Source organism: Elaeis guineensis, chromosome 9 (assembly GCF_000442705.2).
Source record: "Elaeis guineensis isolate ETL-2024a chromosome 9, EG11, whole genome shotgun sequence".
Taxonomy (NCBI): domain Eukaryota; kingdom Viridiplantae; phylum Streptophyta; class Magnoliopsida; order Arecales; family Arecaceae; genus Elaeis; species Elaeis guineensis.
Window position 1 is genome coordinate 86,607,062 of NC_026001.2, and position 23,745 is coordinate 86,630,806.

General features: G+C 34.4%; 1 protein-coding gene and 1 pseudogene across 1 annotated transcript; one reads left to right on the plus strand and one right to left on the minus strand.

The window, feature by feature from the left end:
* LOC109506241 (uncharacterized) overlaps positions 1–5,790 on the plus strand; it is a 26,297-nt pseudogene extending 20,507 nt beyond the window's left edge.
* LOC105051141 (probable sucrose-phosphate synthase 2) lies at positions 361–13,902 on the minus strand. Its single transcript, XM_010931443.4, is given in 14 exon segments — positions 361–3,784; positions 4,742–4,869; positions 4,967–5,067; positions 5,070–5,940; positions 6,065–6,127; positions 6,219–6,272; positions 6,353–6,529; positions 6,608–6,739; positions 6,822–6,935; positions 7,532–7,902; positions 7,905–8,223; positions 8,321–8,375; positions 10,779–11,014; positions 13,591–13,902. Coding segments are annotated over 14 exon segments (3,219 nt in total). The 3' UTR covers positions 361–3,498.
* Positions 13,903–23,745: the final 9,843 nt, after the last annotated feature.

A 23,745-nucleotide genomic window follows, 5' to 3' on the forward strand; every position in this document is an offset into this window, starting at 1 on the left:
AGATTTTTAAAAAGAAAATAAAAATAGATGGAACTATTGATAAATTCAAAGCTGGGTTGGTGGTCAAAGGCTTTATACAAAAGTAGGTAGGATTACAACTATTAGCTTACTAATTTCACTTGCATCTATTTATAAGTTGGTTATTCTTCAAATGGATATAAAAACTATAATTTTAAATGGTGAATTAGGTGAAGAAGTAAATATGAAACAATCCGAGAGATTTGTTGTTTCAGGACAAGAACATAAAGTATGTAAACTTATTAAGTCTTTATATAGATTAAAACAAGCCCCTAAGAAATGGCATTAGAAATTTGATCAAATTGTGCTTGCTAATGGCTATAAAATAAATGACTCTGATAGATTTGTATATACTAAATTTAGTAATGGAAAAAGGTGTTATTATTTGTTTGTATGTAGATGATATGTTAATTTTTGGTATTGATTTAGAATAAGTTAAGATTACTATAGGATTTTTATCTTATAATTTTGCTATGAAAGATATTGGTGTAGCTGATGTTATTTTAGAGATAACGACCATTTAATTTTAACATAGTCTCATTACATAGAAAAAGTACTGAAAAAATTGAATTATTTAGATTGTGCTCCTGCATCTACACCTTTTGATTCTAATATTAAATTAGTTTTAAATACTGGTAAGCATATTGCATAATTAGAATATGAAAAAGTTATTGGATGCTTAATGTATGCTATGACTTGTACTAGGTCTGACATTATTTTTGCTGTTGGAAAGTTAAGTAGATTTATAAGTAATCCAAGTAATTTACATTGGCATCCTATATGTAGAGTTTTAAAATATTTAAAGAAAATGATGAACCATAGCATTAATTATAATGGATATCCTTTAGTTTTAGAAGGATATATGGATGCCACTTGGATTACAAATAAAAAAGATTATACTTCAACAAATGGATGGATCTTTACGCTTGGTGGAGGTGTAATTTCTTGAGGATCCAAGATAGCAGACTTCAACATGGCAGCAGAGTTTATTACTCCAGCTTTAGTGAGCAAAGAAGCTGAATGGTTAAGAGATCTCTCACATGAGATTCCTTTATGGCTTAAACCATTGCCACCTATATTTATACATTATGATAGTGAGGCCACATTATCAAGAGCATAAAATGAAGTATATAATGGAAAGTCTAGACATATTGGACTAAGGCATAGCAAAGTAAGACAATTCATTACAAATGGAGTGATCATTGTTGACTTTGTAAGATCGAGTCAAAATTTGGTAGATCCATTAATAAAGGAACTTAGTAGGGATTTGGTGTTTAGAGCATCAAAAGGGATGGGACTCACTCAAGCCCATGTTTTAAGATCATCAACCATGGAATCTCAACTCAACGCTTGATACAACATCAAGTTTTGAGTTTAATGAGACAAAGTATATTATAAGAGTGATTACAAGCACTATAATTTTAATACTATTCCAAGGTGAAAGTGCTTGGTACCCATAATGTACAAAGGGAAGGATGGGCTAAATGCTTTTAGTAGACCTATAATAGAATTCTATTGAAGTGCTTTAGTTATGGGGGCACTTGTGATCAAGTCTCCTATGTGAGTGTGAAGTGAGGCCACTTCTCAAAGCTAAGGCTTGGCTCTTAAAGCATGCATAAAAAGGATACAGACACAAGTATAAAATTGTCAACTTATATCGAGTATTTATCGGTATAAGAATTTTTTGTATGAGGATACGTTTAGCTAGTCAAACCAGAACTTCTAGTTTGAAAACTAGTTTACCATTCCATTCTAACTACTTTTAACCTATCCTCACTAAGTGAAGATTCGAATTGTAAGATATCTTCATTTATGTATAAGATTCCAAAATTATTGTTGATTTGATAAAATTCACTTATTTTGAAAATGGTGGGTGATTGTTAGATATTTTCAAAATAATCTCGTGTTTTATTTTAAATCTCAACCAGCCAACTGTTATGGTGGTTGGTTGGTGGGTGGCTTTCCTAAGGGTCGTGAGTTAAAACCCCATTTGAATGGATTTTGAATTTCGAATCTTATTTCAATGGTGTTCTCAATTTTCAAAAGGAGTTTTTGAAAAAATTTACTAAATCTATTTATTATTTTTAAAATTCAAAATGTCCGATTTAGGGATGGTAAGGGGTCGGGTATGGGTATGATCTGCCAATTCCTATACCTACCTCGCAAGTAAAAATCCCATACCCATCCTGTACCCGCCTTGAATCGGGTCAAGTAGAAATATATAAGAGAGGTCGGTCGGGTACATGCAAACAATAGAAAATCATTATAATTTTGAAAGGGGAATACATATATTAAGATTATATCAGGTCGGGTTCAGATCAGGATATACCATTATCCGTATCTGACCTTAACCCACTTCGGATATTTTTTTTCTAGAACCCATACCCACGCCGGATTTCAATCGGATCGGATAAACTTTGCCTCATTCAGATCGGATCGGATACATAGCGGGTTGGTTAAAATTGCCACCCCTAGTTCGATTGCTGTATTTGAGAAAGGAAGTATCCGTTAGGATCTTTTCCACGGATTGATGCTCTTATTTGAGAAAAAAAGTATATGTTAGGATCTTTTCTACGAATTGATGCTCTTTTGTGAAGAAAACACAGTATTCCTACGACTCTCATGAAAGGAAGCAACTAACCCAAAGGATGTGGATTTCGCTATAAATAGCTGATCGATTTGCCTGTATCACAATACAATGACAACCCCAACTCTATCAGATCAACGTGATTCTGTAGACATCGGTGAACGCTCATTGGTTTGACCCATAAGTGCAAATCGTGATCAAACGTTGGGCATCACTGTATCCTAAAGACTTATTGGATATTCTCCTTGTATACCAGATTGATAGGGGCGAATAAAGCCTTAAAGAGAGTGGCAGTGCTGTAGGCCTTGAAGCCATCCTTCTTTTAAACTTTCCATCTTTCTTCCCCCTTTACTCCAACATAGATATCATAATGTATTTTTCTGCATTGAGATTTGCTTGTGTTGTTTTGCCATGAAGATTTCATGATGATATGATTGTTTGCGACTCTTTGATACTGCTGAACTGATTCCAATGTGGTTAATGATAGGTTTCAACTCATGAAAGATGAGTGTAGAAGAACTTAGAGGAACTTGCCTTCAAAGAGAAATGAATTACATTTTAATTTATTTTATTTCGCAAATGACATTTGGATAATACCGACTCACAAGTCTCTTAATACTTTGGAAAAAAATGCTTATGAAAAAAAATAAAAATAAGATTAAATCCAGGTAGACCTTAAATGCTTGTGAGCACTTTCCATTCTAGCAGCTGTAAAGATGTAGAGTAGAAAATGATGCTGTATTACCTTGCATTCCATCAAGACAATAAGATCTGATAATGTCTCAAGGCTACCTAGTACCTACATTCTCTCGTTTGCGACTGAGAAATACACAAATCAAGGAGAACGAAGAAAACAACACATATACTTCAGAGAATACTCATGTCATGGTCAATCACATTCCAGAAGCCTTGGATGCTTCTTTAAGTGCCTTCATGATCTCCTCTGATTTTATTCCATTGCTGGTATAGACAATGAGGGGGCTCTCCCCAGGGACAGTGTCTTCTCTCTGGTAATTCCCTGCTGTTCTGAGAAGTTCCTCCGAACCTTTTTCCACAATGCCTTTCATGATCACAGTCTTGTGGGAACCTGATAAGAGCTCTTCATGATCTGTATCTCCTTTTGCTCCAGCAATGACATACATATTTGCAATATTCAGACCCCAACGGACGAAAAGATACCTCAATTCAATAAAAAGAGACCATCAGTCATATGCCATATACATCCTTGAGTTAAAGCAGTTCACGAACCAACTTGTCGAGGAAGAAAGAACAATATTTATAACTTCTGATTATGTAAGTTAAGTTCAGGACTGTTTGGATGCTTGTTTGTTTTACATAATTGTAAAAAATGATTTTTGTAAAACAAGTCTTATGAAAAGCACATATTTTTGGGTAAAAACATTTCTCAGGTTTTATGACATCAATTTTGGCAAGACAGGTTTTAAGGAAAACAACAAAATAATCATTTTTGTAAATCCATTTATTTTATATTTTCTGTAAAGCTGTTTTACTAGAACTTGTGAACCAAACAGCCCGGTGTTGATGGACTTTAACATGGGAAACAATAAGCTAATATTCATTAAGTCACATGAGAACTTGATCAAATTAAATTTGTAAAATTGTTTTTGTGTGTCACAAAATCTAGTTGAAACTGCCAAGAAACGTAATGGTGTGGACAAAAAATCTTTAGGTTTACATATGAAATAACTGAACAGTTAGTCTAAAATGAAAATTCTAGAGAAGCGGTAGCATTAACTTTGATATTTGTGCATGAATAAGCTTAGAACCCATTTGAAAATAAATCTAGAAAAATATTTAGTAATAGAATTCAGTTGGTGTTACAGAACTTCTCCATGCCTTCATCTCGCCTTTCTAAATTATTGTCATTGACGCTAATCTGTCAGAGTTCTTTATTCCTGAGGTGAATTAAAAAACTACTTAATACCACAATTTGCCATAAGAATTATTGTGAAGCTTTGTAGGATTTTCCTTACAGCAAGCAAACTTAGGACCATGAACAAGTACTCAAGACCAAGACTTATGTAACAGAATTATTTATAATTCTCAATTGACAAAAAATATACTGCAATCTACCCACAGGATTTGCTTTCACTTAAAGCTGACTGAGCTACATACCTGAGTGCCTGAGACCGAGATGCTAAAAGAGGAATAACCTGCAGCCTTTTTGAGTTGCTGCAATACATGAGATGGCAACGGAGTCCTCGCATCCTCAGTTTTTGCCGCAGATCATCCACATGCTTAGCCTGAAGCAGGATGTTGCCGCGTTGACAATTAGATATATGTAACTTATTAAACAAGAGCTTTATTTCCAGAAATTCTTCTGACACTACATTTGCATACCTTTGTTGGATTCTTGATAAGGAATGAAACACAGTGATCATTAGTTGATCGCGAATCCAATTCAACTACTCTTGATGAATCCTCTGATCTATTATCACCTTGACCATCCGAGAGTTCATTAATTTTTCTATCGTCGTTTTCACACCTTCATGACCCCATCGGTACTCGATATGCTTGGCAAAGTCAGGGTCTGCACAGAACTTGCCATCCTCTTCTGAACACTGCTGAAAGCCTGGATAATACATTTCACTTCCACTGCTGCAGATCAGAGCATCAAAATCTTTAGCCTGGATATTCCCTGATTTCATTAATTCTAGTGTCTCAGAGATGGACATAGCGGTTGAGAAAGCAAATCCTGAGTTCTTTGACATCTCAGAGTCTGATCTCACAGCCTTGAAGATCTCCTGGATCACCTCCAGCACCCTTTTATCAGGGCCTCCCTGATCATTGTAGCAATCAATAGCTATCACAAAGAGTTTCTGCCGCTTTCTGATAAGAGGGTACTTGTTAACTGAATTCGCCGAGTTATCAGGCTGTTTTTCACTGTTGTCTGCACCCTTTGCTTCAGGCATCTGTCTCTTTATCTTGTTTAGAATGTGTTTCACTTGATCTTGTACCTCAGGGTCACCCTTTTCTGTTTCTTTATCTCGCAAACTGCTAATGGAATATTTCTCTCCATCGATAGATAGCATGAGAGATGATTCTTGCACATCCTTCAGTGAGTCTCCGAGCGACTCCTCGATGGCCATGTTACCTGTTGGAGTGTCCATCTGCCATTGTGGGTGCCTTATCCTGCAAGCAGCCACTCTTGTGAGATATGTCCTGCAATGCTCAGGCCATGAGAATAAATGAATATTTCGCCATCCATTTTTCCTGCATTCATGCCACAGGTTTTTATCTGCAAGTAGCTTCAGCAAAGCATCAGCTATGGCTTTTTGGTCATGTGGGTCTACAAGCAGCCCATTGTTCAGTGCCTGAAGTATATGACCAGAAGGAAAAAAAATTATCATAGTATCAAGTGACAGCATCAGAGGAATATCAGCGACTATACCAAAATGAAGATATTTGATTATCAGAGAAAAGAGTAATATTATTTACCTGATGAATGTCGACTGGACCTCCATTTTTCGTAGCAACCATTGGGAGTCCATGTGCAGCTGCCTACATGTTTTTTTTAGCTCTTGTATCAGTAACTTGATGTTCCACTTTGGTAATAGGTGTCTGAATTGAGTTTGCTCATCATCATACTAACCTCAATCAAGGTAAGACCAAATGGCTCAACCAAAGCTGGATTTATGAAGACTCCCTGCGAATAGAATGGATCTTGCTTAACTAAGTGACCATGCCAAGGACTCAAGATACAGTCTGAGAGAAGTTTATCCAAACCTTTGTTTTTGCTGCAAGCCTGTAGATTTCTGGAACATCAGACTGCTTATGATGCTTTGGGTAGGCCACAAGTCCGTACAGATCATACTTGTCAATCAGCTTCAAAACTGTTGTGAGGACACTAGCATTACCAGACGACATCTCATCGATATTGTCTCTATTTCCCATTATCAGCGTCTAATGACAGCGCGTGTTAAGCAAGTAGGATATTTTTCTAGAATAAGCAGCCTAAATGAGTGAAGAATCAGTCCTTACAAGGTTTGCAAGCTCTCTCAATGGACGGGATTCTCCAAAAGCTCTCACAAGAGTGGTGATGTTCTTTTTCGGGTCAGGTCTTGATAAGGCCAGGATCATTGGCTTGTGAGGATTTGTAAAAAAGCGCATCACCTGCGACGGTAGTTCTTCATGTCAGAGGGAGCAATAGCTATATTAATGGGAGAAAAAAACAGTTGTTGCAGGAGTGACTTACATCAGAAACTATGGGAGGCATTGCCATTTGTTCTCCATCTACTTGATCTCCATCTGCTTCAGCTGTATCTTCCTGGTCTATGACATTGCTGAAATCCATACCGGGAGGAATGACCTGCAAATTTTATGACTTGTATTAAGATGTATGCTGAAAGTTTCAGATCACTGACATGCTTATGTAAGAAGTTGACTTTTTTAAGAATAGCTCACCGTTTCAAATATACTCTTAAAGAAAAATAAAATTCATTGTTTGTTAGGTAAAATTGTGATTTGCATCAGTATTTATTTATGTCAAGTAATATTCTCAAATCCTATGTAGGTACTAACTAAGTTTGAATGATATGTTTGATATCAAAGTTTGACGCAGAGCACAAAGCAAGATAAATAGCTTTGATTGGCTTGGTGTTATCCTATCAACATAATTCTTATCATCTCGGTACTGGATCCGTACCGGTGCTATCTTATTATTATATTAGTATGCCGATAATGGGGATCAATTTGGTATACCGAGTGTCGGTAGGTCACTTTTTCATATACGAGTATTAAAAAGTGACATATTATGGTACAACTCTCATCATCAGTTTGGTATGATACGGTGTGCTGCAGTTCTTATCATGTACATGTTCTTGATGATTTTAAAATGCCAAAAAAAAAAAAAAATGAAGTGACTATCATCGCAATTCATAATAAATACTAGCTAGCTACACTAACCACCATCCTCGGCATATAATGTCCATGACAATTGACACCCTTTCTATTTCGAGCACGCAAAACCTTCTCGACCTTCACATTAAAGCCATCATACAGACCCCACTGTTCTTCAATCTCCTGTTTTGTGCTTGTGATGACAAGCTCTGCAGCATCCAAAGACAGCTCTTCTGCTTCTATACGCCTCATTATCTTATAAGTAGCATTTATATCCTCCTTAGACTGGCGCCCTTGCTTGATAAGCTGTTCCAATTTATTTCTTCCTAGAGAGTGGCCTGTAAGGACCATGGGAACATTCAGAGCACCAGAAAGAAGAGCAGCACAATCTCCAGCATCAGCATAATGCCCATGGATCACATAAGGCCAAACAGGACACCCCCACCAATCTGTTCTCCTAACACAGTTGACATATTAAGAATGTGAGCTAGAGCTCCATCAACAAACTCTGGAATGTGTGGCCACAGCAGCTCCTTTCGAAGATACTTATTTCTTGGACCGCAAGGTATGCGTATGATGTAAGCTCCTGCACTCTCTCCGGTTCCATCTGCTTCATATGAGCCTGATGTTAACATCTCTGTGGGCTCTCCATAGCTCCAGTCTACTTCAGGGGATGATATTTGTCGAGTGAAAAGATCTACTCTATACACCCCTGGCATCATGGAAAGTGCACGAGCGAGTTCGACAACGTATTTCACCTGAAGATTTGATGCGAATAGCATGATATCAACCATATCATAAATCATTTTCTTGGATTAGAGATCGAACTTAGCAACATGGTAATCACCTGACCACCGTATCTGAATCACGGCCGAGCTCCATGTTTTCCCCGCGGACAAGACCATGCAGACTGGACAAGAAAGAACAGAGAGCAACTGAATTTCCAAAAGAGATTGCATTTGGACTAATGGGACCATAGACAGAACAAAGATTTATGTTGGACTAGAGCATGCAAACTGGACAAGAAGAAATAAAGGAGAGAAACATAATTTACCACCAAAGAAGTGAAATTTTGATGAACTGTCATATTCAATGCTTAGCCACAAGGTCTGAGCTTTTCTTGGTGGATACATAACATAATCACATCAGAAAGAAAAGAGGAGAAAAAACATTAAGATCTGATGAAAGGCACTTCACTGCAGAATCCTCCCCACAACAACACCACATGCATCGAATAAATAGAGATAATAAGGAACAATTTGGCGATTCATAAAGTAGACAATATAGGTAACTGGTAGACACGTGAAGCATGCTATGAGAAATGGTATATGTAACAGGAATGGGCATAGAAGGATATGAGAGAAATATACCAAGTTGCCTTTAAAGTGAGATGTAAGTTCAGAAATCAGTCGAAGAACAGACTTTCTTCGAAATGCTCAACTCTTCATTATTTTCCTAGTATGAATTCCAAGTGATGCAGGATTTTGGAAGCTGATACTTTAAGGTCATTTTGAGAGATATCTAGATGTGTTTCAGCTACTAGATACCTGAGGCAGAAAATGGTCTGAAGTGGGTACAGCTCCTTATAATTGTGGATTCCATCTAAACATGAAAAAACTGAGAGCTGAGTCTGCAAAAATGACATGATTTACAACTGCAATAAAATTGTGCATTACTTCTGAAGCTATCTATCTATTTGGAGGATGGAATTTAAATTTAACTAGTTACCTAACATTCATTGATATAGAACTACATATGAATTCATGAGACAGTAAAAAAATGCAAAATGTTGAATACTAAAGAGAAATCCAAACTTCATGCCAAAAAAGACTAAAAGTCAAGCTAAGAGATGCCCATCTTTCCTTCAAAAAGCAGTTACTCATCTGAAAAATGCAATTAAAGTATGTACTTAAATGAATATATAAGAAAAAAAATCATGGTAATAAATAGTAAAAAATGCTTACATAATTTATCCTCCAACTGATAGCTAAGAATGGAAGCGTCATCCAAAGTTTTATCTTTTGGCTGAAACCAAACCATTTCAGCCGAAATTAATTGGTTGTGGCTGAAGATGAACAAAACTAAATGAAGTTTCATGTTCTGGTCAGCTCATACTGAAAATGGCCAAAACTAGTTATCAGCATCCTTCTCAAAGTGTATTTTGTTGTTTTTTCATCATAATGTAATTATTTTGTATTTATTTAATCACAGGCTATACCAATTTTTGCTGGCTTTTCTTTCTTTCTATCTTTTTTGCTCAAATTAAAAGAGAGGATACATAACAAAAGTCTCCTTGACAATTTCAGGTATCTGTAATGGTTCCTATTATAGTATTGCATAAATATTATTATACATAACAAAATACAATACATGTCCCAAAATAGTATCTTATATTCATATTAAATATAACATTCCACAACTATATGCATTTGACTAAACAACCTCTACCTCAAATATATGAAAAGAAATGCCTAAATTCAACATACTTGTGAGTGCTACTAAAAATTAAAAAAATTGAAATTGGCACCAAAAGGATTCATAATTATTATATATAACGAATTTTTGAATAATTTAGTATTAAGTAATATATGTTTATAGTATCATGTCGTAATATATTTGATTATTTCATTTATATGCAGCATTATATTCGGCCACCAGTTATCACTTAAAAACCTATATAATATGAAATACTCTAAAGATAGGTGTAATGACTTTTCTTGACTTTTTATTTTCCTCTATATTTTAATTTTTTAATTTTCTTGATTTTTGATTGGAACCATAAAGCTTGGAGCAAATTTTTTTGAAAGTGTCAAAACTATCAAAAATTGAAATTCCATAAAAGCCAACCAAAACTAAAATTGATTTTGGTTGCATCTAAAGGTCCTTTAACAAAATAGATGAGCAACTTAGTAAACTAGAATATATTTGGTAAATCTTACTTGAAGCTACATGGTTAGCATGCAAAGGATATTAGGTTTTGATTTCTATATATTAAATTAATTAACCAAATACTTTGCTTGGTTTCAAATGGTATTAAAGCGGACCTAGCCCATAACTTATGTATGGTTAGGGGACATTGTAGCACAGGCCCTTTTAGAGCTAAATATGGGCCAATCATGGTGTGAGAGCCCATGTTAGCATATTTAGTCTCATATTGGTTGTATACTGGAGAGATATTTGGCACTTATATTAGTCAAAGAGTTAAAATAGTATATTCCAACTAGCTTTTTTCCTTGAGATCCTGGGTAGTTAAGAATTTTTCTAAAATTTTTATTTCGGGGGAAAATAACAATACTTATGAGAAGAAGTGTACCTAATGAGGACAATGTAGAGTCTCTTCCCCTTGTTCTCATCTGACCAAACTTGGAGCTTATCAGAGAAGTTTCTTTGAAGTTTTAGCCATGGTGTCTCGCATTGCACCATCTCTCCTATTGTGTCCCCCTTCTCCCCCTCAGACAAGTCTTCTGGCAAATCTTCTGTGGCATCCTTACGCCCCTGTTCTTGCTCCCACCTATGCTTTGCTTTTCTCTGAAAATCTTCCCATTCCATCTACTCATTTATGCATACATACAATTTTCAGAATGCAACTAAGCCAATTTAACAAAAACTAAAAAAAATCTTGATATTTATCTAAATTGCAATCTCTTGATATTAATTTATCTTATAGGGGAAAATTATAAATAACCCTTTTGTCAGGAAAAAACAAAATAAATTGACAAGATAACATGTATTTTTTCAGCAGATAATGAAGTATGAACCTTTTTAAACTCTTCATGTTTTAAAGATTTTCTTACCTGAATTATCCACCACATTCTCAAGAATAAAATGCCTAAATTTATATAATAAATTGCGGACACAATCAGTACACCTTCCTTTAAGGAACCATATAGTTCTAGTGACACCAATACTATTTTCCTTGAGATCTTATTATTAATGCAACATTTCTTGAGTAAGTCATGGATAGTTCACTAATTTCAAATTGATTACAAGTTTTACCCTGCAAGAGGACTAATCCATTTCTTCTATGGTAGTAAATTCATACTTATAAAATCTTTGTATGTCATGTTTAAATTATCTTAGTGAAAACAAAATTCTCTCAATTTTTTTAAAACAACTTCTTGAAATAGTTGATTAGATTTGCTTCCAAACTATTAATTTAAGTGACTTTTTCTAGTGCCAATAAAATAGAAATTAGAAATTCAATGAATCAAATAACTCTTTATTGCTAAAACTTTTAAAAGATTAAAACCAACCAAATTTCAGTACCCGCTTACTTCAGTCAAACTATTTTTCCTTGCTAATAGTTTCACATTCTATAATCAAATACATAGATGAAAATCAAATATCCATAAACATAACACCATTAAGCCTGGTCCCAAAATATGGTATCAGTTTTATGAATACTCAGTTGCTTTAGGACTATCTATGAAAATACCGAAATCTAAGATATCGAAATCATCAAGGACTAATTTTCAATGAAGCAAGTAGTCCACAGATAAAAAAAATTATGAAAATCTTAATATATGTGAGTCAAATGTTATCATGTGGTAAGCTTAAAACCAAATATGTTAGATGCTAAAGGAATAAGAAGAGACAGAGGATATAAAACATGAATTTCTATACTTTTCCCTCCTAATGTAAATAGAAATGGATCCATAACTTCTACAAGCGCTATATAGTTATTTTCCACTTTCGTCACATATTATGCAAACAAGAAAAATATTGAAGATACACAATGAACCTTGAGTGAAAGCATTAATTAATAGGCAATAGTAAAACAAAAAGGCAAAAGCCAATTATGAAATAATATTAGTGCAGAAGATAAATTTATGAAATTCATCTTAAAACACTTGTCTTAAAATTCAAAATCATTCTCCAAATTTAATCTCACAAAGTATCTCCTTTGACCTTCTATCACATGCATTCCTGCTAGAGAATGCAATGCCACATTGACAAGACACCTAAAATTTGTTATATTTTCAATTCATCATATATTGCATATATCTATCCTGTTGTCAAAATGGAACTTTAGAGATGCAAAACGAAAATCCAATCAGAAAACATGCGAATGATGATGGGCTACAATAACAACACACATTTCAAGGAACAAGGAATCCAAGTAACAAGAATATAAAGGATGAAATATTGAAATGGAGATTTGGCAACCAAACCCAATTTGCACTGCAACAACATGCTTATGATAGCAACATATATAGGACATACATATGTTACATCCAATTAATATAATATTAAAAGAAAATGAACAACATGGGTCTACAATCAAAACAAACAAGATTAAGCAATGACATAGGATTATGTATGCATGAATGACAAGATATTGGGAAACAATTCCACTACTTCCATTCGGTGTATCTTGCACATATCATACTAATGGAAGGCGACATTGAACATCCATGAGGACAACAAAATCCAGAAGACATGCAATACATGGGAAACATGAGTAAAAATATATATTAACATAAAGCATGATCTTGAACAAAAACTTAGGACAGGTATCAATTTCCTGTTACAGTCAGGCTTTTCAACCTATCATATAATGGAATACAAAGACAAAATCAAATAACTATAAATAAGACCCAACAAATGAAAAAAGCTGGACCCAAAGAACCAGGAACACAGAACATCTGGCTGTGATGCGAAAAAAATAGTATCTTATAACTGAGACTTAGAACCAGAACTCGTATGCACCTTATCATCCAAAAGAAAAGGAAAAATTTAACATCTTTGAAGGAAAAAAAAAAAATTCCAAGATTTTTGTGGACAATAATGAACGTAAGCAATGACAAATGAAACAAATTTACGTTATAAAACACAAGAATACAAAACAATTAGCCATAAAAAATGGGAGACAAAAAGAGGCTTAAACCCAGAATCCAAATGCACCTTGTCATCCGGGGAGGGAAAAGCAAAATTTTGACATCTTTAAAGAAGAAAAAATTTTACAAGATTCAGGAAAAAAAAAAAAAAAAACGAATCCATATTGTAAAATCAAGAGAAAAACATGATATTGGACAACAAGATCAGGATAAAGATTCGATTTTGAAACAAATCCACATTATTATTAAAACATATCAAGAAGGCAATGAGATGATTGAGTTCTTGACCTGTTTCTTCTTGCGGGCGAGGTGCCAAATCCTCCAGCACATGTTCTCAAGGCGGGCAGAGCGCTCGAGGGAGTCGCGGGTGGCGACGACTTTGATCCACGTGCGGTGGAGGTCGTGCTCGTCGACGCCGGAGACCACCTCCTCCACGAAGTACTTGGTCGGGTTGAAATGGCCCGGGTCGAAGTGGTGGCCGCAGCGCTCCTTCTTCGGGCTCGCCGCCGGCCGGTGGTGCTGGTGGTCCTCGGAGACCGTCGCCGCCCCGCTGTCCAAGATCGCCTCCAGGTATCCATTGATCCACTCGTTCCCCACCATCGTTGCCACCGCGAACGATCAACCATGCAAAATGGGATCAAAACTGTAGGGATTTTTGCATGAAAAGAAGCACAGAAGAATGACTGAAAAACAGAGAAGACGAAGCAACATAAGACAAATAGAAAGACGTAGAATATATCCGTTAATCTATGTCCGATTTTCCTTCCTATATTTCGGTCCATACCGTTGAGATTTGATTTCTTTAATAATAATAATAATAATAATAATAATAATAATAATAATAATAATAATAATAATAATAATAATAATAATGTTACATCAATCTACTCGGTTTTGAAACACCGAAGATTCACAACCGTCACCCACGTATAGATGATAGTCTAATGGGGAACAAGATGGCTAAATATAGATGATAGTCTAATGGGGAACAAAATGGCTAAATAGTAAGTTTTAATGCACCTCCAGAGGTATTTGGCGCATTGCATAGATAATATTGTTATAATAATATAATTACAGGAGGAATATGATTATCTGATAAAATTATAAAAAAATTTATATTACAATATTTGATATGTGTAATAATGTTGTTATAAAATTATAAAGAATTCTACGTTGTGGTGTTTGGTATATAATTTAGATTATATGAAATATAAACTAATTTTTTCAAAGTACCTCCATTTTTGCTAGATTATTGTCTATTTTATAGAAGGACAACTTAATTTCGGGACCAACTATTTTTCGTGACATTACCTATTATGTTTTTTTTTTTTTTTTACCAATTGGGACTATCCATAATTTATTTTGATTTATTTTAATGAGAATATTTTGATCCTAAAGTTATCTTGTTACAAAATTGCAGAATTGTAAGATTACATGTAATCATATAGCAATCTTCCTCTAGACAATCAGTTATCTCTTTTTGAGATAATGTTGCGTTACATGTAATGCAGCATTATCTGTGAAAGCAACGAAACAAACAGCGTAATCTAATTATCTGTTGCAAAATTACATGTAATCTTATGAGGATTACATGCTACCAAACATCTCCTCAATTATTATCCTATGCGGGTCAAAATGTTTAGTTTACATTCTATCTGGAGTTGATCATGGGTCGAACCTCAAATCTAAATTCTATTCATTTTTTTAGTTAGGCTTCGAGTTGAATTTATTTAAAATTTGATATATTTTCTATCCAAGTTCGTCCCGTAATCAGCTCCATGCTTTTATCAACACATATATAAGAACTACGACAAAGCATGGCTACTTATATGTTAAGGAAAAGAAGCAACAAAGATTCAAGATTAAAAGTATAGATTGGGGCATGATCTTTGTTGTTATGAGCTCCATTGACCCACTTCATGAAGAAATGGATTAGATTGCATGATTGCATCATATGCATCATGACTTGTCCCTATACATCACCCACCGACATCCACAACCTAATGTGATGAGAGTAGCATAAGTATTCTCAATTGGTTAGACTAGTGCGAGAGGCAAATTTATTGAAGTCTTGATCATTGGTTAGGATTTTGATTGAGTGAAACTTGATTGAGCTCTAATCACTGCAATAGAGTAAGGTATTAACAATGAAAAAAATTCATCACTTATAATCAATTTTTGTTGCTAATATTTAGTCACAAATAATGACATCATTGATAATTTTTATGATGAAAAATTTTTTTTATCACTAATAATCGATATTATCGATCAAAAATTTTTATCATTAAAAAAATATTTTTTAAAAATAATTTACGATAAAAAATTTTAGTCGTAAAAAAATAATTTACGATGAAATATTATGTTGCTAATAAAAAATAATTTTTTACAATGAATCATATTTGTTGCTATTAATTTAATTAAAAATTTTTATGAAAATCAAAAAAATATTAGCGACATAAATTTTTCATCGCAACTATGATAATTTCTGACGTAAATTTTTATTGCTAATAAATTATCAATTACTCATGATAAAAATATTTTCATCGCTATTAATTTAATTACATTTTTTTAAAAAAAATAAATTTAAAAAAATATTAGCGACGTAAATTTTTTATCATAAATATGATAATTTTTGATGCACCTTTTCATCGCTAATAAATTATCAATTATTTACGATGAAAATATTTTCATCACTATTAATTTAAGTAATAATTTTTATAAAAATTAAATTTAAAAAAATATTAGCGATGTACATTTTATGTTGCAAATATTATAATTTTCGACATAAATTTTTATCGCTAATAAATTTTTAATTATTTGCTACGATAATATTTTCGTTGCTATTAATTTATTATAAAATTTTGATATTTTTAAATTTATTAAATATTTATGACTAATTTTTCATCGCTAATATATTTTTTTACGACCAATATTTCATCAAAAATAATTTCATTGCTAATAATTTATATATTTTTTAAAAAATAATTTATGAATATATATATTTAATTTATATTTATAATATTTTTTATAAATTATAAATTATAAATTATAAATTAAAAATTTATACAATAAATCTATAAATAAATTTTATCATTTTATTATATTATATTAAAATTATAAGAGATCTAAAATAAAAATAAAAAGCTACATAAATAAGTCATCAAGTGTCGGCATCTGCAGAAGGAGAACGGGCTGGGGAAGGAGAGTGCTCGGAAGAGCTTGGATCGGTCTGCTGCTGCCTCATCAGCTGTATCATTTGCTCCATCTGTACTATCCACTCCATCATTTGGATCTGGAGCTGTTGGTACTCATCGATGCATGCAGTCAACTCATCAGCTCGCTGCTCAGTCTGTCTCTGCACCTCCACCAGTCGAGCATCGCAGGCAGCATGGATATCAGCTCTGAATGAGTGTAAAGATGAGGGAGCACTGATCCCATATCCTAGACCCCTAACATAACAGGATCTCATACCAAATACTTGATCACAGATCTCATCATCTATAGGTGGGTCGAGCCCTCAAAGGTAGGTTGGGATTTAATATCTATCATACAGTCCTGAAAATTAAAGTTATAGCTATTTTAATTTCATACTGAAAAATAAACTATGAATAAAAAAAATAATTAAAAAAACTTATAAAAAACTTCTGGCTCTCCATCATCCACTCCCTTGACCATCGCTAGTGGGTCCACTGATAGATATCAATCATACCAGAAAGCTCACCACTCTCTGCATCTCTCTATAATTTGAGAATAATTAATTAAAAAATTTTAAATAATTAGAGAGTTAAAATATATTAATTAAAAATTACTTATCATCTGCTCTATGCGACGAATGAATGACCTCGAACCCCCATAATGTGATATGATCTGTCTCGTCCGATTCATGACGCTCTGGGTACATCATCTCTGTACAGTTAGCAGTCAAATTAGTAGATAACAAACTGAATTTAAGAATAAATGATTCAATCATTAAACTCTAAAAAAAAAAAGTTTAGATGTGTAACCTGATATACCGAATCCTCGTAATGCCAGCATATGAGAGCCCAATCATCCATAGTGATGTTGTCATAGGGCCGTTGCTGTGCTGCTTCCACCCCATGATCCTGCATCACATAGTATCAATGTTGATGGATGCGGTGGCGATACTCCTTGAAACGCAAAGATAAATGAGCGTCCACAGCTTGCCACACATGATCTTCCTCAAAATCAAAAATATCAAATATATCCTACCAATAATAAATATTAAAAGAATATCGTATTAATTAAATATTCATAGTATAATTTATTTTACTTGTAACTGGGTGTAGAAAACCTCACTACAACAAAACAGGTTATTAGCGATGAAAATTTTTTATCGCTAATAATCAATTTTCATCGGTAATAATTATTAACGATGAAATTTTCATCGCTAATTATTCATCGCAAATAATTGCATTGTTGATAATATTTTATGATGAAAAAAATATTTCATTGCTAATAAATGATATTTACGATAAATAATTTTCATCGTTAAACTATTTTCATCAAAAAATTTTAATCATAAAAAAAATATTTGCGATGAATTATAACGTAGCTAAAAATAAAATATTAATGGCGATGAAGATTTTTTTATCGCTATTAATTTAATTAAAATATTTTTTGAAATAAATTTTTAAAATTTTTAATGATAAAATATTTTTATCATAAAAATAAATATTTTTTATAACAAAAATTTTTCATCGCTATTAATTTAATAAAAAAAATTTAAAAAATAAAATTAAATAAGATTAGCGACAAAATTCTTACATCGTAGATAAGATAATTTTTGATAAAAATTTACATCGCTAATAATTATTTATGATGAATAATTTTTTATCATTATTAATTATATTTAAAATTTTAATAATTTTATATTTATTAAAAAAATTAAATTATCATACTAAAATATTTTTGGTGATCAATATTTTATCAAAAATAGTTTCATCACTAATAATTTAATCATATTTTTTTAAAAAATAATATATGAATATATTTTTTTAATTTATATATATAATATTTTTTATAAATAAAAAAATAAAAAAATAAAATTTATATAATAAATAAATAAATAAATTTTATTATTTTATTATATTAAATTAAAATTATAAGATATTTCAAATAAAAATAAAAAAATACATGAAGAAGCTGTCAAGTGTCGGCATCTGGAGATCGAGCTGGAAAAAAAGAGTGCTCGAAAGAACTCGGACCGACCTGTTGTTGCCTCATTAGCTGTATCGTTTGCTCTGTCTACACCATCCATTCCATCATCTGGATCTGGAGCTGTTGGTACTCGTCGACGTATGCAGCTAACTCCTGAGCTCGCTGCTCAGCCTGGCTCTATACCTCCATCAGTCGAGCCTCGCATGAAGAATGAATGTCAACCCTAGATGAGTGTGACGATGAGGGAGCAGTGATCCCATACCCTAGACCCCTACCATAATAGAGTCTTGTACCAAACATCTGATCACAGATCTCATCATCTGTGGGTGCGGTCGAGCCCTCAAAGATAAGCTGGGATCTCATGTCTGTCATACGGTCTTGAAAATTAAAATTATAGCTATTTTAATTTTATAATAAAAATTAAACTGTGAATGAAAAAATAATTAAAAAAACTTAAAAAGAGCTCCTGGCTCCTCGTCATCCACTCTTCTGACCGTCAATGGTGGGTCCGCTGGTAGATATCGATCCTACTAGGAAGCTCGCCACTCTCAGCATCTCTCTATAATTTGAGAATTAATTAAAAAAAATTTAAATAACTATAAAATTATATGCTAATTAAAAATTTAAAATTACCTATCATGTGCTCTATGTTACGAGCGAACAACCTCGAATCCCCACAATACGGTACGGTTAGTCTCGTTCGATTCACGATATTCTGAGCACATCTTCTCTGTACAGTTACCAGTCAAATTAGTAGATAATAAATTTAATTTAAGAATAAATAATTCAATCATTAAACTCTAAAAAAAGAAGAAATTTGGATGTGTAACTTGATATGCCAGATCCTCGTAATGCCGGCATATGACAGTCCAGTCATCCATAGTGATGCTGTCATAGGACTGTTATCGCGCTGCCTCTTCCTCATGATTCTGCACCACATGGTACCAATGCTGATGCATATGATGGCGATAATCCCTGAAACGTAACGATAAATGAGTATCCATGGCTCGCCTCACACGATCCTCCTCAAAATCAATGATGTCAAATACATCCAGTCAATAACAAATATTAGAAGAATACTATGCAAATTAAATATTCATAATATAATTTATTTTATTTGTCAGTGGGTATAGAAAATCTCTCTCTGAGTCGGTAGAATGTGACGCCAATCGAAGAGCGTCACGGGGGCATAACTGCGGTATATAATGCCCAGCTCAGTCTGTCATGGCTCGCCCCATCCCCTAATGGGTCAAGTGTAGCCAGCTGGTATCTCGATCCGAAGATGCTATCTCGGGTGTTCGCATCTCCAATACTCTAGAGTGAGGTTCTTCGATGGATCTCACTCACTAGGACTCACCTCACTGGGATCCACCTCACTGAAACCTGCTAGTGCAGGACTCTCTAACAGTGGAGCCGGTGTGGCAATGGAGATCGGTGAAGGTGCCTCAACCTTCGAGGTAGACTGTGAATGCGAATATCGTCGTCTGTCTCTTGATGCCATATCTGTAATAATTGAGATATAAATAAATATAATATTGAATAATAATAATAAAAATCAAATAATATTCTAATTAATAAATTATATCGCATACTATTATTGCAAGAGAAGATTGAACGAAGAATATAGATCTACTCATCAATATTTATTTTTTCCTCGATGTGTAGATCCTCCGCCGAATTACAGTAATCGATATATGTATCATTTTCTATCTCATCGTCATTTATGAATTGATCGTTACTCTTCGACTCATCAAGATTAAATACAAAATCAGCTTCAATTTTATTAGACGGTAGATCAGCCCTATTCAAAGGTGTCATTACAAGTTCTTAATCAACTAAAAGCTTGGCTAATATTTGTTCTTCTTGCTGAAAAGCTTCACCTTCATGTAAATTCAAATTTTCATTCATCTCTAATCGGGTTGGTATGTCATATACATCTTTAGGTGTTATTTTTTGTATAACATGTCAATTACCTCGATACTTTAGATCCTTCAAATATATTACTTGTTTCACTTGAGTTGCTAATATATACGGCTCATTTTGGTACCATGTTCGTGCAAGATTTATACTGATAAATTATGAATCGATATGAATATTGATCTTTTTATTACTAATATCTCACTATAATATCGATAAATTATGAATCGTCATGAATCACTTTCGGATCTGGAATCAACAGTGACATAAAAATAAATGGTTCTTTCATGCACTTCCAAGGTGACATATTATATACAACTAGCATCACAGATCACATGCTGTAAGAGGTACTCAGATTGCCAAAGAGATTAAATCCATCTGTCACTAGACCAAGCCGGATATTGCGCGGGTTACTGACAAAGTGCAAATGCTTTGCATCGAAGTCTTTCCATACTAAAGAGTCGATCGGGTGGCTAAGTATATTCTCCTTAGGAACCCACTGCTCATAATGCCATCTTATTTCTTCAGCTGTCTTTGTAGATATATACAACCTTTGAAGTCTTGGAATCAATAAAAAATATCCCAAAATCTTTTGAGGTATCTTCTTTGCTTTTCCTATTATCGATTTTGTATCTAGGCTCACCGTAATTCGAACATTCAGTTGCTTGTTTGTTATCCTTATAAAATAATAAGCAGTCATTTTTGCAGGCATGTATAGGAGTATAGCCAAGTCCCATTTTTCACATGTATATTTTTGCTTCAAAATATGATTTCGGAAGTCTCTCTCCATCGGACAGAGCTGCTTTAATCAATGTTAAAATTTGGTCAAATGACTTCTGATTCTATCGATTCACCATTTTAACATGAAGTAATTTTATCAAAAATTCTAACTTGAAAAATTTTATATAATTTGGATAGAGTGGCTCTCGTGCATCCCTTCAAGCTTTGCAAACTGTTCAGAAGTTCCTTCTACCTCAAGCCAGATATTATGTTCATGATCACAATTGCTTTTAGACACAGCAGTATTCATGCGTACATTTAAACAAGCATCTTGATATAAATCATCTAACAATTCTTCTATACCACTATGTTCGACAGGTCCATTAGCATCACTATCATCTTCAGTATCGTCATCATTGCACATCACTTCATTCGGATCATCCTCCCCATGCCATGTCCAACAAGTATACTTTTTATCCATACCATATTGTAGTAAATACTCCTCAACAAGTGTTATGTGACGATATACGATATTGACACATCTCTTACATGGATGCTTTATCTGCCTAGCATTGTCAGCCTTATGCCGTGCAAAGTCAATGAAATCTCGAACTTCTTTTCGATATTCAGACAAAAAAATACCTCTAGCATTCATCCAACTTTTGTTGATATTCATCTAACAATAAACACAAAATCATTAAGAACCAAAAAAAATTCAGTGGTATTCTGGATCTTGATCCAAATTTTGGATTGAATCGCATTCCAAATTCTAGCCAAAATCTTGATCCGAATTTAGATCCAGATCACTTCATACAAAATAATACATATTAAAAAAATACATGCAGACTGAACATTAACACAGAAAATATTTTACATCAACTTAATGAAGTAAAAATGCATAATTCTATCCATTTCAAATTATTACTAACAAGTGTGGCCCTATCTCTTTCAGAAAAATAATAATCTTATTATTATTATTAATAGATATTTTATCTTATTTTTATAAAAATTTTGGCTGTATCTCCCCATGGTTCTCCAAGTATACGATGTGGATATGGTGCCTACGTATCCTATCCACCATATACTCGGAGAACAACGGACAGATAATTACTGAATACCATATAATGAAATGAAATATCAACTAATAATAATAATATTATTTTTTAAAAAGCTCAAATACGGGATATCCAAGTTTCGATCTCGATGAAGATTGAAACTTGAACAGGAATCTACGACTCAATGTAATTTAAGTACCATCTTTGAATATGCATTCGAAGATGAATTTTTAATTTATCAAAAAAGAATAACTTCGTATTCAAATTTTTTCATCAAAAATTTCAATAGAATTTTCTCTAAAATAAAAATATTTTTTATATTTATAATTTCAGCAGCATACAAAATAGCACATAAAATAATTAAATTATAACAAGTAACAGCAATGTGCATTATGTTAGTAAAAAAATAATTAGTTAAATAATTAAATAATTTTAACAGTAATACTAAAAAATAATATGCAATAATTATAATTAATCAAATAATTTCAACCCGACCTGGCCTAGCCCGACCCAACTCTGAAACCGACCTGGCTCGAACCCTACCCGACTCGACCTGCCCCATCCCAGCCCGACCCCACCCAACCCACCCCGCCCCGCCCTGACCTGGTTCAGACCCGACCCGGCCCATCCCCACCCAACCTGCTGGACCATCCCGATCCTGTCCCCAGACCCATCCCCGAAGGCCCCGATCCGATCCAAAACCGATCCAGTCCGGATCCTACCCGACCCGACCCGCGCAACCCGACCCGACCCGGCCCGACCAGCACCAACCCGGCCCGACCCAGCCCGACCCAAAAATGACTAGGCCTGGCCCGACCCGACAGGCCCCAGCCTGCTGGCCCCGAATCGCCGTCCTCATCCCTAGCCCGGCCCGACCCGACAAGCCCAGCAGGCCCCGCAGGCTGCCATCCCCATCCCCAGCCCACCATTTCTGTCCCCGACCTTAGCCCATTGAACCCGGCTCGCAGGCCCCATGGTCGAAATGCCCGCCGTCCCCGACCCCGGCCCGCCATCCCTGTCCCAAGCCCCGACCCGCAGGCCCCGCGACCCCAATCGGTAGGCCTCACGGCCCCCGCCCGCCGTCCCAGTCCCCTTCCCTGGGTCACCATCTCCGTCCCCGGCCCGAACCCCCTCCCAAAAAAAAAAAACCAAACTCACCTCGACGGTGGCTCGAGAACAAATGGCGATGGCTACGACTCTGGGGACGACGACGGTGACGGCGGCCGGTGAGAGGGAGAGACGCGGACGCATGGGGGAGCGCGAGAGAAGCTGTCAAGCCGGAGTGAGGGGGGGCACTCGGAAGAAAATGGGTTTCTGATGGAATGTGATGGGACGTGTGGTATTAGCGATGAAATTTTTCATCGCTAATAATAAATTTTTATCGCTAATAATTTAAACAAAAAATAAATTTATGATAAAATAAAATTTTTTCATCACTAATAAAATTATTAGCGATGTAGAAAGTTTTCGTCAAAAAAAAATCCTGCTGAAAACATTTTTCTCCCAAAAATATTATTTACGATGAAAAATTATCAATTTTTAACAATAAAAATTTTTGTTGCTACTAGTTTCT